Below are 15,281 nucleotides of genomic sequence, written 5' to 3'. Positions count from 1 at the left end.
TGGGACTATTCGCCCCATAGACGAGTATACAGAAGCGAGAAGTACCCCGCTTCTGTATACTCGTCTAGAGCTGAATAGCTCTCGAGCGACTGTGGTTTGTTGCTTTTTTATGTGTGATTTTTCTTACCTTTCCCCCCTGCTTTATAGGCGTGCATAATCAAATGGCAAACTTTATAATATCCACAGGAGTGTCAAAAGTGGATAGATATAGCGATGTAAGTCTAGGACACTGGGTAAAATAGTCAACTCGATCGGAAGTTGCAGTATGACTGTGCAGTTGTAAAGTCTATCTCAAGGCTCTGCTATTGGAGTTGTACCGTTTGATTTCCCCCAAATTTATAATATCCAACATAACGCACGAATCGCCGTGGCACGCCGATTGTCTGCATGCTCTCCACTTCGTTGTAAATGAACTGTGAATGGCTGGCACATGGATTTTCTTCGTTTGTGCACAGTTACGTCAGTACGTGGATATGTATAAGAGTGGCATGTGACAATTATAGCGAATGGTAACTGATTTATACCCACCTTTCAAGTTGAATAATTTAGTTCAAAGTTCAGTTACCTTGACTATATTTGATGCTACTCGCCCCCTAAACATGACAAAATTATGATCATGATTTTATATTTATTATGAGAGAGGTTGTTATTGGTGCAATGGTATTTGACGAGGCGTAATGTAGCGGTAAATCATCAGAGGTCCGTATCGTCTGTATTCCACGCCCGACAATCGCTTCAAAGGTAGCCGAAAAGAAACTAAGAAAGAAAGAAAGAAAGAAAGAATAAACCAAAAAAACGCTCTACGAAACCTAAACGCGATTCTGGTACACCAAGGTCCCGGAGGGACCGTGGGTTCACATATCATCCACCCATTTTGACAAAGCAACAGCCAGTCTTTGAAAACTTCGGTGATGTTTTAGCATTTCACGTCTTGATTTCTATCTCAAGGTCCTTTTTGGTTGTTTCTACGTGTATGATCGCATCTACAGGAAAAGGTTGCACTTGCTTAAAACATGACAATGGCTCCACGATGTGCCCTCAATTGACTTGAAGTAACAAGTGACTGTGTCACTAAAATATCATGGAATCTTGTCCCTCTTCTTTTTTTTATTGGAGGGGAGGGTGTAAAAAGTTTTGACGTTTGACTTTCTTGACCAGTGCCAGCTCAGTATCTTTTGTGTTTCTTACTGCAAAGAGAGAAGAACCTGAGCTTGAAAGTTGTATTTCATCACGAAGGTTGCATTACATTTGACTGGGAATATTGACCTAGGCGCGAGTACACAACTCTCGCCTGCGTCGTCCGAAACGATGACCTGACAATTCCAGTCAAATCCATAGCTATTAGTGATGGAGGGAGGGAAAAAGAAGCGCTTCCGTAACAGGATCAGGCAGACTGCATTTATTTATTTTTTACAGGAAGGTCGAATTAATGTGTAAGAGAGCGGCTTTGAAGGGGAATGATATTTACCAACTGAAGAAGACACCGCTAACATGGAAGACAAATAGATACTTAAATTGACCATTGCGTTCGATCTATTTATGTTAATTAAGCCATGCTATGCAAATATTATGTTTCGTTTCCGTGGTTGATGAACACCTTATACAATTCAAGATGATTTAGTTCCTATACAGGAAGTGAGCATTTTTTCAATTTCATTGCGAAGAGTTGTATCGTTGCCATATTTACATTTTTTCGGCAAAAAACAAGAAGCAAGGTTACTGTATCATCTGTGACCTCGTCGTGTTTTCATGTTGGCGTTGCATTCCAGCATGGAAACCTCAATTTCCACGAGCACAAGCAGAAAAAGTGCACTAATTTGAGTGGTTGACGTAAAAAAATATATATACATGCGCTTTAATATTATCTTTTGTTTCTTAATTCACAACTTGTGCATGGGCTTATCGCTCGCCTTGCCACTCATGCCTCGAGCCCGTGATTGCCGAATTCATCGATGTCGCTCATTTTTCCAAAATGGCCAGACGTTCGCAGGAATTTGTAATGGTAATCTGACAAACGGTCTGCAAATGCGCTAATTCGTATAAATTATCGAAAAGAGGGTAAAAATGGCTAAAACGGTCAGGTCGTTCCGCCAGACGACGGAGGTTGAATCACGTCCCTCTGTAGAGGGACCGTGGTTGAATGAGTGGCGACTGTTTAATATTGTTACGTCATCCAATCTTATGTAAGGCCATGAATATTGATTCAGTCTGGTGCGAACTGGGAAAGCTGATCCATTGCCCTGGTCGACTGGGGCCGCATGAAGGCCTAAAATCAGTCAACAAAAAGTAATCTTCAAGCATCAATATTTCCCTGCTTTTTATTTTGTCCACGGAAGCTTCATATTTGTGTTCTTACGATAAAGAAGGCGACTTAAACATTGAAACCCGGAAACTTTGGGCGCCCTCATCAGGTCATGTATGTTTACTCGACGCGGTGAAAATAAAATTTGCATGTGATTTGCAAGTATAACAGACAACATGGCCGCTGAGTGCAGTGGGAGTCAACACAAACAGTCGGAAAAGTCGCCAAATATTGTCTAATTTGGTTTCATTCCGTTCCAAAAAGTCAACTATCATCTGTACAAGTATCTGTACCACTTGTTTGGGAGGTTTTTTACCTCCAAAAACCCATCATGTCGCAGTACAAAAAGCGGTAAGTACAATTTTCGTTATGTTTGTCATTCAGTCGAGTCGTATTTCGCACAACCCTCATCATGTTGAAAAGGCTGGTTATGTAATCATTCTCGCGATGACGAATTGAACGGACACGCTGTTGATTAGATGATTATAACTGGTACATTTGGTTGGCTCTGTTATAGCGCTGTCGCACAGAAATCAACATAGCTTTGATGGAATATGTTATACCGTTTCACACGATGTAAACACCGCGTGTTTAGCGTACACAAATACGTCGTATTAAATCAAGTACTATTCACGTGCGTTTGTGTGTACGTGATATGATCCATGAACCCTGAGCTTCTCAGAAAAGCATAGCAACACTCCGTCGGTTAGGATGAATTTAGCTGATAAGTGCGTCAGCACTTACGTTCGATCAAAATCTGCTACGTTTTCTTGTTTTGACAGGGCAAAGCTCTCGAGCGAAAGCGTTGAACGTGAAGGCGAGCCATGGAACCAAAGTACTAGGTGCGTAGCACAGTGTTGTAAGAGGTCCACTTCCTGTCTTAAAATACGTAGATTTTCCTTTTATGTTGGTCGGTGGCATACACCATCTTTATTTATTTCATACACTTCAGATCTTTATGTCACATACACATCGTAATTTTATTTATTTACATAAGTCGTCATAATTTAAAGTGATTGTTCTTGGTTTGATTTCTCCAAAGGAGAAAGGTTGCTCAAGCTTTGTTAATCAAAGCAATTAACCCCAAAGTCTGGCAGAATGCTCAGTAGCTGTAAATTTATAGGATGGCAAAGTTCTCAGGTAAATAGCAAAAAGAGAAAGTTAACTATTTATGATATTCAAATGTTCGAGGGTGGACAAATTAGAAAGAGACCCTAGAGTTCTTCCTAGAATAGTTATTGTCCCAGGAAAACAAGAGTGTTTCATAGTATTACCATGTGGCCCCCTACAGCCTATGCAATGTCCATGGTGTCTCATTTTGTTGTTCTGAGCAATCGATGTTTGTTCAAACTGAGAAGGGAAATGGCTTTGCCTTTTTTGGCTGATGCACTCTTCTGTAGTGCCAGGTGGTGGCAAACAAACATAATGGATAAACAACAAAATGTTCGTGGACAGTCAAGGGGAAGAAGGAGGGGTGGAGAGACAAAATTGTGCTATGTGGTAGGATAAGCATATAGTGCTTTGTTTGAAGCTTCCGGAAGTTGGTCGTTTAAGTCAGAGCTTGTGAATTGCATAGTGAGTGTATCAGTGTTCCATCAAATCACCATCTTGTCGTAACTGAAAGGAAAATCAGCATGTTGTTGTTTAGTTGTTATGGCCTTATTTATGACCGGCCACAACAAGAGCTGATATACAGATGGTAGAAAAAAAACATGGTCTATATGATTGATATCATATTTATCTATTCCTGTGCCTCCCGTTTGATGATTGACTTAGTGTGAAAGTATCTCTGAACAAACATGAAGATATTATGACTCTGTCATCTCATTTAGTTACTACCTGTGCATAATAATATCAGCATGTCCATGATCGATCCTGTATCCATGTATTCTTTCGTAAACATCGTATGTTTAGTTGCTCCATCTGTTCTTATTTCATTGTTTGACGTGTCAGAATGAAAATCCAATATAATATGTTACCATGATGCATGCTCTGCCGTAAAGGTTATTAGAGTCCAAAATTACGTAGTACTCCAAGGGCTGTCAAAACTAGGCCCCAAGGATGGATAGCGATATGTCAAGGGAGGTAATGATGGGTACTACACAGGTTGAAAAAAGTTCAAGTCTTTCTTGGAGGTAATAGACGAGACTTGCTATAAATGGCACAGTGATATAAAGCTGCCTTGTGAAACACATGAGTATATTAACAAGACACAGACTGATTTCAAAGTAGGCCAGTTCCTACTTTTGCAGATATTGAAAATTTTTACCGATTTCAAGTGAAATGCCGTCTCTGAAAAAAGTGATGAATGGATGCAAGTAATCCTGCTAGTGTGCTTACAACTTGTACATGTGGACATGTACTGAGTAGGGCAAACATGGTAAACGTGACCAAGTATACACAAAGAGTTGACAAATTGTGATAAACACAGCTATCGCGAAGTGATAACTCTCCTGACATTTTTGGCAGTGTTTTCCTGCAGGTTTTATGTGTAACAACAAGTTTTCGCGTTGAACACTGTCTATGGAAGTCATTCATGCATGGGACATGCATTCTTGTGTTGTTCCCAAAACATTTTTTTTCCCAAGCTGAAATTGCGCTGATGACAGAGATTGCTTGTAATGGAGAGAGCTGTCACATACCAAACAGGAGAGCATACACAAGCAGATAATATATATTTCAGGAATTCATGAAATACTCATAAGTTCTGCCATGTATGAAATCCGCTTTGCCTCGAGCGCTGAAAATGGTAGTTTCCCTGCACCGACAGCTACATTTCCATTGTATGGATCAGCTGTTGGGTGCTTTGGTATGCATGGGCCTCTTCCACTTTTCTAAGAAAAAGAAAAAACAATATTTTGTGCTTTTGTGTTTCTCAGCCTGAATTTATCATGATTTCTGAAGTACATGTAGTTGATGGACTTGTTCATGTGTGTTGTGTTTGTTGAGATTTGCTGGTTGCGATCACTCAGATCACTTGATCTGTGACTGTCAGCATAGGATTGACGCAGCAGCAAGCAGTCAATAGTCATCCCCAAGAATGTTCATATCAGTGGCATCAATTTCAAACGCATTTGATACAGATCTAAATCTATTCCACTGTAGACAAACAACATCATACAGTCTTTTACTGTCCGATCTTGCTCTGATAAATAGTTAACAGAACATCCATTCAGAGAGGCTCTGTTGTGTTGAATTTCTAGTGAGAACGGAAAATAGGGATATTGATTGGAGTTGTATTTTGAAAGCGTACTATGATAGTAAAATGAACACATTATCCTGCCATTATTCAAGAAGAAGAAAGAAGTCTGTGATCTGAAAATTAGAATCATTAGCCATAATTGCTATTCGAGGTCTTATTTGCTCTTACTACATGTAAATACCAACTAAAATATCTCATTTGTGTCAATGTAGTGCATAAACATGCCAGCATGTAGGTTTCTCTAATGGCGTGTCTGTGTGAATGTATCTTAGCATAAATACTTTCATGTAGGCATACGTACAACGTATAGTGGTCTGTTGCCTGGTATTGGGACGTTTGTGCGCTGAAATTTCTAGAACGTAAGAAATCACAGCATCACTCGATGAAATGCCTCACTTATAAGTAATTTTATTGCTAACATGCCTGGTTTATTTGATAGGCAAGTCTGAGTTAAAAATGCAATCCCCTTGTGAGTAGTGACAATCAAGTACCCTTCCATTGACTGGGCAACACTTAAATTGAATTTTTAAAAAGTTGTATCGTAAAAAAAGAAAATTTTAATGTCGAAGCATTAGCCAAAGGAATGGAAAAATTTTAATGGGAGGAAAGAGACAGGAGTTCACCTTTGGAGAGTGTGTTTAGTGCCCAGGAGAATCATAGGGTCATTGATACAGAGAAGCCGTATCAATTTAGTGACCATCTTCACATCATAGTTGTAATTTACTATGCGTCTTGATAATATATACTATCTTGTAAATACTATAAAAAGTGAATGGTGTGATCTGACACCACTCGCTCTGGCTTTTGGAGAGTACTGTATGAAAAGTCATATAGATATGTGCCAGGATGGGAATCTGAATGGGGGTTGGAGAGGACTATGAATGAGGAATAAAGTCATATAGAAAAGGGCCAGGGTGGATTCGGAAGGGGAGTCAGCAAGGCACACTAAACCAAAAAGGGGATTCTTTCCTGATCGGGAGACTTCCTAGAAATGTTACATGTATTTTGATACAACAATTCGATGACAATTCTTCTCTAAAATGAAAGAATTCTTCCAATCGGGAGACTTTGTCTTAAAGGTATAACAGTTTCAAACTGTTAATGAGTGAATTGCGGGACATGAATTAGACGTTAAAAAGTACAAATGGAGTTGATCATGAAAGTAACAATTTGCTTTATGTCTTTTGTACAGACGGGATAACTATTATTTAATAAATGTAAAAATATACAAAAAAATCAATGGTGAACTTTTTTGGAACAATGGTAAACCTACCCTGAAATTTGATAATGAACATACTGGTACACTTTTTTAATTAAATGTGCAAATGTCTATGTAAATTGTACGGAACTGTTCTATCAAAAGAAGTCTTCCTATTGAATATTATTCTCCTGATCAGGGGCCCAATTTTTCCCCTATCAAGAGTTTTCTCCCAATCGGGAGAAAACTTTGGATAGGGAAAAAATCTCTTAATTGGGAGAAAATCCCTCTTTTGGTCTTGTGTGCTTTGCTGGGGGGGGGGGGGGGGGGGGGGGGGGGGGGGGGGGATGGCAGGTCTCACTTGCTGTAAGGTCTTTCTTGTAATATTCTATCCAGATCTGTTACCTTTAGTTTAAAGCTGATTTTTGAATTTCATATATTGCGGACTTCACATGTACATCACATCTACTTTACCTCAGTTTCAGGTCATAGTGTGTGTTGTTGGTCATTCGGGATATTTTTCATGTAGAACAAAAATTACCCTTACATTTGTAGAAGTACTTGGTAATTACTGTAGATACATCATCATCTTTGATTTGAAAAGTATTATGAGCAGTAAATAATGATACAAGGTGCAATTATACCATAAATTTAATGGTGGAAAAAGGTGCTGACAGTGACCGGACAACAGTTTTTCAGAGGTTATGTCAGAAACAGGTCAATACCAACACGGCCTACGCGTTGGAGTTTCAGGTCAGATGTGATAATTTATGTCCAGTTACATGCTTGTGTGAGATCCATAATTTGTTGTGGTGCAGCAATATGTATCTAGAGCAGTGTGTATTTATAGATCATATCATTATCTTGTAGCGTGTAACTGCTTGGTAAGCTCTGATTTTTTGTTTTTGTTTGGAATTCACAAGTTCAAGTGACTGAAGTAATTAAAGGATTGAGAGGCATATTGGACTAAAAAGTGAAAATTTGAACCATTTTATTTTGTGAATGTCATATCTCGGTTGTCACTTCAGTCACAGACTCTGATTTTCACTCTGTTTAAAAGTAGGTCAAAGTAGGAACGGCGTCTATCCACAAATAGTGTGGTTTTTCAAATATATATGCCAACCTTTTCATATCACCTTCTTCCAGAGATGATTAAAAAACGTGCAGGAAAGGAAAATTGGACATTAACTGCAATATGGATGGTTTGACTCACAGATGTACTGACACTGTAGGATGGTAATTTGTCGTTGTGGTTTGGGTTTTAACACCAAATATGTATGTTTGTTCTGTTTTTATTGGTGTTTTTCATTTCCCTGTCGTCAGAGCCATAAATTTTCCCCAGTTCAAATTCATACAGCCATTCGCATGCCTATTTACAGTGACATACTTTATTCTGCTAGCATTCTGCCGGTGTCCAAACCTCAAATACATATAAAATGCTGAAATGCTGATTATGTTTGTGAGACATTTACTTCCACACAACAGAATAAAATTGCGAAGCTAACTTACTCATGAATTAAAACTTAGTTGTCAGTAAATTCAGACTTGCAAAAAAAAAAGAAAGAAAAGGCAGTAGTATATAATGAATATGTTGATGACATAACCAGAATGAAGGTTTGTTTCTTTTCAATGTTTTTCCATATATTTGTACATAATTGTATATATATATAGTATAATATACTGTACGAGTGAACACAGCCCTTCAAACTGTGACAAATTAAAGTATCTTGCATACAAATCTGGAAACCAGATATTAAGAGAAATTTGAAAATGTAATCGAACAAAAGCGAAAACAGTGTCACAGTTTGTGTTAAAAAATGTACATAAACAAGCCAAAAGTGTATTAATAGTCCGGTCTGATTTAGAGACTTTGAAAACAGTTTAATGGTTTGATAGTCTGTCTTGGTGTCGCCTAGAGAACATGAAGAAGAATGCATCACCAATAGACAGCAAACCATAGTGGCTGAACTCAGAAAGTGTTTCCTGGACATACTTAAAGAATTGATCGTTCGCATTGCTGCAACTTGGTGACTAGATTTGTTGATATGCCGGGTACCAGTTGGTTAACTTAACCAGGAATTGGAGTTGTGCAACCTATTAAATGGTGGCACATTCTCTCCAAATTTACTGGAATACTTTCAATACATTGTGCTATGTAACCATGGGGACAGGGCAAATTTGATGAATTAATTCAGGTTCACTGCATGAGTCTTTTGAATTTGTAATATTATTATCGTCAATCCTGCCTTAATTGGAATTCACATTCCGTATCCCTATCTGTTTGTCGTCTCCCCAGTCATTGTTGAGCAGATATTGATCCATCGTTTTAGGGGTTCGGTTTATTCCTATTTTTTTTCAAGGTATCAGACTGAAAAAAAATGAAACTGGTACACATGGCTGTCGTCCAAACCCACTTGAAATTGTTTGGATGGAATTTTTTGAGCCACTATGGAAGTATAAGGAGAGGAAGTGGGCACATGGCTGTGTATACAGAATTCTAGGGTAATGACCACTTAGCGATTAGTCACTACATGGCTGGCCCCTACAGGAAGACGTTGTCAGCTTGGTTGTCCTTACTCGACAGTAGAACCAACAAGCTTAGATAATGGTGGAAAATAACATGTTTAATGACAAGATGTTCATACCATAGAGAAAAAAGTATGAAAAAAGCCAGAGGGAAAGAAAGAACCTTTTGTCTTGTCCATCAGTAGTGTTGTATCGCTACGCCGTTCCTTTTTGTTCAAGTTCATTTTGCAGATGATGAATGAGTTAGATTGTAGCTGACAGGATTGAGTGTACAAAGACAAGGCTAGCAGCAAATAAATAAATAGCTGTGAGCATACACGTACAACTGTTGACGCCAAGTGACCCTGTAATCATCGCCAGGTCGGTCGTTTTTTTCCCCCGTTTGTCAGGACGTGCTTTGAAGTGAGTAAGCTTTCATAAATTGTGTTACTTGAGGGCTTCATACCCCGTACGTCTTGTCATTTCATAAATACATTAACCCAATCCAGATAGAGAAAGTATGCTGACTTCAGGCATTTTAAAATATTTAGGAATTTTGCCCCAAAGTGGCTCTTCACTTATGTTCAAACTGAAGTCTGGGCTAACAAATACAGGCTCACTATTGACCCTATTTATTTATACATGATATTATATCTGAGTGAATTTTAGGGTTGGGGGTTTTGATTTTTTTGGCTTTCAAAATTTTACTGCTCTATCAATCACATGTTTCTGTATGCACTGCCTGATCAATTTACATCCCCTGGTTTACATCCCCAAGAAAACATTTGAAGGACTGTTCTGAAGTACTGAGTGCAGCGGAGGAGGTATAATCTTCAGATAAATAGATGAAAATCAGCATGATGTGTAGAAGATTTAGGGAGAAAAATAGGTCAAATTCATCATTTTCACGTATAAAGAAAGGAAAAAAAAAAAGGCAAGATTAATGGCCTGTGGTATGAAGCAGATATAGGGTATTATTGCTGTGTGAGTGATAGATGGAAAACCAGGGTATCGGATTGTGTCGGACATTTCATTTCAGGTATGACTGGATTGTGTAGGGCATTTCATTTCAAGTATGACTTTACTGGAAGCTATTGTGGTATAGTCAGGCAAAGATTCAGAAAAAAGTAAATGATCTTTACAAATGATCAGATAACCAGAGATTCTGTATGCATTCAAAGAAGACTTGATGAGCAGAAAACTTCAGAAATTCCATGTTAAAAGTTCTTAAAATTTATGTTGTGTGGGAAAGTATTTTGTCACACCTACACCATGCAGTAAGGGGGCAATACTCATTCTCTTTTGATGCACAAACACACAGTGTTTAAGAAAATGATAACACGCTGCCTTGCAGCTATTAGATGGTAACTCATGACATTTGTTTTATTGGTGAAACTTATACCTGAGATAGGTATACTTGAATTTTACAGCTGTAAATAATATGCCCCCAGGATCCCCTTGCTGTACAACAATAAGTGGCAATCTGTGTTGATCGGTTCGACTGCCAAGTCAGAGTGGTGCCAGATGGACGCAGGAGAATTACGACAAATATATCGACTCATCTGCCCACCTCCGTGTGACATTTTCCGAATCAAAGCTGATCTCTTCAGCCTGTTTTAATATAAATGTATCCCCTCTTGTTTACGCTTGGAGAGCTTTTGCAGGGTAATGCCCGAACAAAGCTTTGATTCAATGATGATTTACTGTGCGACAGGCAGACTTTGATATTTTTATTTGCCCATAAAATGATATCAAAAGAGATTTTTGTTTGATCTCTGCAATTTATCTCCATTGCTATTCCTGTGAAAGAGAAGACAAGTTCACAAATTTTTATGAGTGTACAAAATAATATAGGACTATCGTTTCAGAACAGAGTTGACTGACTAATTAAACTACATGGGTACTCATAGAAATACAGTATGAAGATGGGGACTCTGTTTTGCTGTTGCTTCTCCAAATCTCGGAAAAAATGTCCATAAAAAGCTCTTCAGACTTGAGTCACACTTTGGTTAAAATTTGTTAACTTTCTCAGATCTCATTTGAAAAAAATGTGTCCAATTAGGACGACCATCAACATTAGAAAATGAAAAAAACTGTTTTCCATGTCGCCCCGAAGAGAAGGTTGTTTTCTTTGATGCCAGGGAATAATGGGTCAGTCACAGTGTAAGTGCAGCAGTGAAGGCTTGGTCTGTGGGTCATGTCCATGTTCATAGGGAACTCTGTATACTTGTACCAACTTTTGGTGCATTTGCATAGAAATGACTATGTCATATCTACCTTAAAACTTTGTGATGATGGGCGGTGGTGTACCGGTATGGTGGCCTAGAACTACCACCAATTAAAATACACAAAATTGTTAGCCTGTTTTCTTTTATGTTAAAAATTAATTTAAAAGTGAATTTTTACAAGAATAATTTGCTGGAAATTGCACCACTATGGTAGCCTAGAGCTGCTGCAAATAAAAATACATAAAAATTATTAATGTTTTTTGTCCAGCTACATGTAGTTTCAGAGCTACATTTTGGTTAATATGATCAAACAGAAATCATTTTGGGCAATTCCTACTCTTTGGCACAGTGCAGTCTACTTTGAAATACTAGAGCTGTTACTTCAATATAACACAGGGGAAGAATATCAGACTAGTGTCTATTTTTAGAAGACTCTTTTGTTCCCTGAGACCACTACCATACTCACCAGTTGGTTTGTTGTCTTTGAAGCATCCCTAAATCGTCATAAATGATCCAACCCAATGGGTACTTGTAACCAAGATTGCGATGGTAATGGTCTACCGGTACATTAGTTTTGGTTTTGCATGAGGTGCCCTGTTTTTGAGCCAGGTGGGGAGATCTGAGTCTGGACGGATGACGAACACATTTGGTCTCTTCGTTTGAAGTCGGCTTTACAACCAGTGAGCTGTCAAAAAGTGATAGGAACTTGATTCCGATGTGCACAAATGTGAAGAGCTAATCAAAGCTGTGAGAATATCAGTCCGGGTCAGCTCCAAAATTGGAGACTCATTATGATAATGTATTCCGGCATTCAGCCAATCATCGACCAGATTACATCATTAATAAAGTACAGGTCACGCTGGGTCACAAATTACCTACCAAGTGTGATCGGCAGTTTTGGGCCGCTTATTAAGCCCCTGTCTTGTGAATTTCGACGAATTTCGACAGTCAACATAATCCACGTGTTCTGCAGAAGGTCATGTCCAACAAGGAGTCCGATTAGTGGACAAATATTCGAATATTGACGATTCATTTCTACCCCCAGTTTATCGATTTCGCTCAAGTACCGAGAATCATTTTGTGGATGTTCGTCATCTCTATTAGAAATACTGTTATAAAGGTTATTTGTGTAGGTACGCGTATAACATTTTGCAAGAAAGAAGAGCAATGTCAGAGCTTTAAAATGATACCTGTTTTGTAGTTGTCAAACGCAGACTAAAAATGGTACGCGATTTTGAAAATGTGTTGACAGAGTGGCCACACAACTGTTCCCCATACGGTAGAATTTGTATCGCTGCCATCTCCGATACAAATGGGGTATTCTGAACGATCTGTGTAGGTACACGATTTATATTTCGCAGGACTTCAAGCCAGAGTCTAGGAATCACAGCGATATATGGGGTTTGGTTGTCTTAGCCAGAATAAAACTGGTACGCGATTTTGAAATTGTGTTTTGACAGAGTGGCCACACAACTGTTCGACATTATGACAGAATACGGCGCGGGAGTTCGACACAGTATGGCGTACGTAACGAAGGACGCATGTGGAGGTTGCCAGGAAATACAATTTTTACTGATGGCGCGCTGGCCGCTGATTGGCTAATGAGAGGGGGAAAATATTATGGTATAGCGTCTCCAATTTTGGAGCTGACCCGGACTGAATATGGTACATGATGTGAAAAGGACAATGGTGTTGAAGGTTTTTTGTCTATGAATACTGATGAAATTTCGGTTGCTGTTTAGATATGTCTTTGGCACTGTTTTGTGTTTTGTCATAAATGCTGGTATGTATGTGGTAAGAAATGAGGGTAATGTACTCCAAAATACCGCCATATGTATTTGGGAAAACTTAACCCTGGAGGTTGTATTCACTTTGCCAATTGTGTATTGTCCCCTGAAGTGGTGTGAATTTTCTGGAACATCAGGGACTATAGGGTGTACTTGGTACCAAAAATTATCATGTTTTGGCTGTGTGCCAACGCCGAACAAACTTGACAGGCTGTTTACACAAAGTTCAGTACCATTGCTACACTGCATAACTCTCAGCATTTTCAGTGTGATGGCAACAATGGACGACCTCTGCCACACTGAAGACAACTTTCCCGCCGATGTGTCCCGTCAGTGTGTATTCACTTGTTCCTGTTTGATATTCCAGCATGGCCCTGAATTTGGGAGGTTCTTGTTTTTTTTGTGGTACACAAAGTGGAGCTGTCTGTGTTGTCATCAAGTCCTAACAGATCGCAGAGGTGGTGAAATATGGCATGGTTACGAAATCAGAGTGGTGGTGTTTATGTGTTTATAAACCTCTCTCTGCCAGTCTGGTAAAGCCGCTGCAATTGTGCTGAAATGTCAAGCACTTCACACTAATGAGTTATAAAAGCCAAACCAATGTATTAAATATTTATCAGGTAAAATGAGGGTTCATCTTTGGTAGATAACAGTTGCTCCTATTTAATAGCATTTTTTTTTTTCCTTCCACATTTGGCTTCTGTTTATTAGAGCAAATCTCATGAGTAAAACATCAATAATTTTGAAATCTAATTGTGTCTGGTTCACAGGCACAGTCAGTGTTGCAACTGATTGTTATCCATCAGTCTGTGAATGAGAAATGAGAGTAGTTGTCCAGTAGAATAACTTGAATATGCTGGAAGCTGATAACTAAAATATTGTTATAACACTCCCCAGGATGCGGATCAGAAAAAAATGCTGGCACTTTACGATAGGCATGGTATTATAAATTGTTGTTCCTTATATGTTGCAATTTTCCCCCCAAAAAAGAAGGAATGGCTGCCTATATTACCAGTGTTTGCCCCGTGGCGGTGGGCATGAATAACCATCCTTGATCATTTATGTATGCCCAAAAATAGCACACAGCAACATGTATCATTGCATGCTAAATAAAGGACTGTGTGAATGGGAAATATCACTTGTGTGTTTTATGCTCCACAGGTGTTAATTGTGTGTTTTATCACGCATCAAAGGTACACCATCTTTCTCTGAGTCGGGTTTTGGTTTAAATACTGTTTTTGAATTTACAAGTTTGCAATTTTTTGTCGTCAGTCAAAGCAACATCATTTTCCATTCATACAAACATTTTCATTTATTTTACAAGCCATTCTGTATCATGTGATGTATTAGTTATACGACTGTCTAAATTAGTAATTTAACAGAAGGTTAAAAGTTGAAGCACCCTGGATATCCAACCAAATGCACGTTCAATTTTAGCATCAAATTCAAAATAAACCAGCATTCTGACCAGAATTCCCGATTGAATCACTTTCACTTTTTGTGTCTGACCTATCAACTTCTAGATTCTTTCGAAATTATGAAACAGATTATAGTTAAAAAAAAGAAAAACAGTCTTAATTGTGGCAGGCATTGGATTGCTTGCCATTGTGATGGAGAACGAAACAAATACAGGTATCGAAGTCAGTAAATCGTGAGGATTGTTACGTTTTGGGCCCCTGTGGCGTGTTGCTTATCGGCACAGGGTGTATCTACTTTCAAAAAAATTCGCTTTATCTGTATGACAATAATTGTAGAGAGTGATGTAATCCAGGATGTCCATACGATGAGTTGCTAAGAGATGGCTGCCCGGGGTTATTAGGCGTCACTTATGAATATTATATTATGTTGTCATTGGTTTGGGTAGGTGACTTGTAAATATTACTAGTGTTTTTATAGTACAACTTTGTGCCAATGACATGTACAGAAATTGGCAAAAGATGCATACATTTAGAGAAAAGTAATGCAATATTGGCGTCCCCTACCAACAGATAGATTTAGCACATTTTAATGAAAGGTCATATGAAGTGAAGTGAAATAAAGCAATTTACATGTTAGAATG

At 38.6% G+C, this 15,281-nt stretch overlaps 1 protein-coding gene across 1 annotated transcript in view; it reads left to right on the top strand.

Annotated features, from left to right (window-relative positions):
- Positions 1-2,462: 2,462 nt before the first annotated feature.
- Positions 2,463-15,281, top strand: part of LOC139150212 (hypoxia-inducible factor 1-alpha-like) — a 73,656-nt gene continuing 60,837 nt past the window's right edge. Inside the window, exons 1-2 of the mRNA XM_070722437.1 lie at positions 2,463-2,653; positions 3,085-3,144. Coding sequence (XP_070578538.1) covers positions 2,634-2,653; positions 3,085-3,144 — 80 coding nt within the window. The 5' untranslated portion in view covers positions 2,463-2,633. The remainder of the gene's footprint in view (positions 2,654-3,084; positions 3,145-15,281) is intronic.

Source organism: Ptychodera flava, chromosome 14 (assembly GCF_041260155.1).
Source record: "Ptychodera flava strain L36383 chromosome 14, AS_Pfla_20210202, whole genome shotgun sequence".
NCBI lineage: Eukaryota > Metazoa > Hemichordata > Enteropneusta > Ptychoderidae > Ptychodera > Ptychodera flava.
Note: the sequence above shows the minus strand (reverse complement) of the source record. Positions and strands in the feature narration are given on the sequence as shown.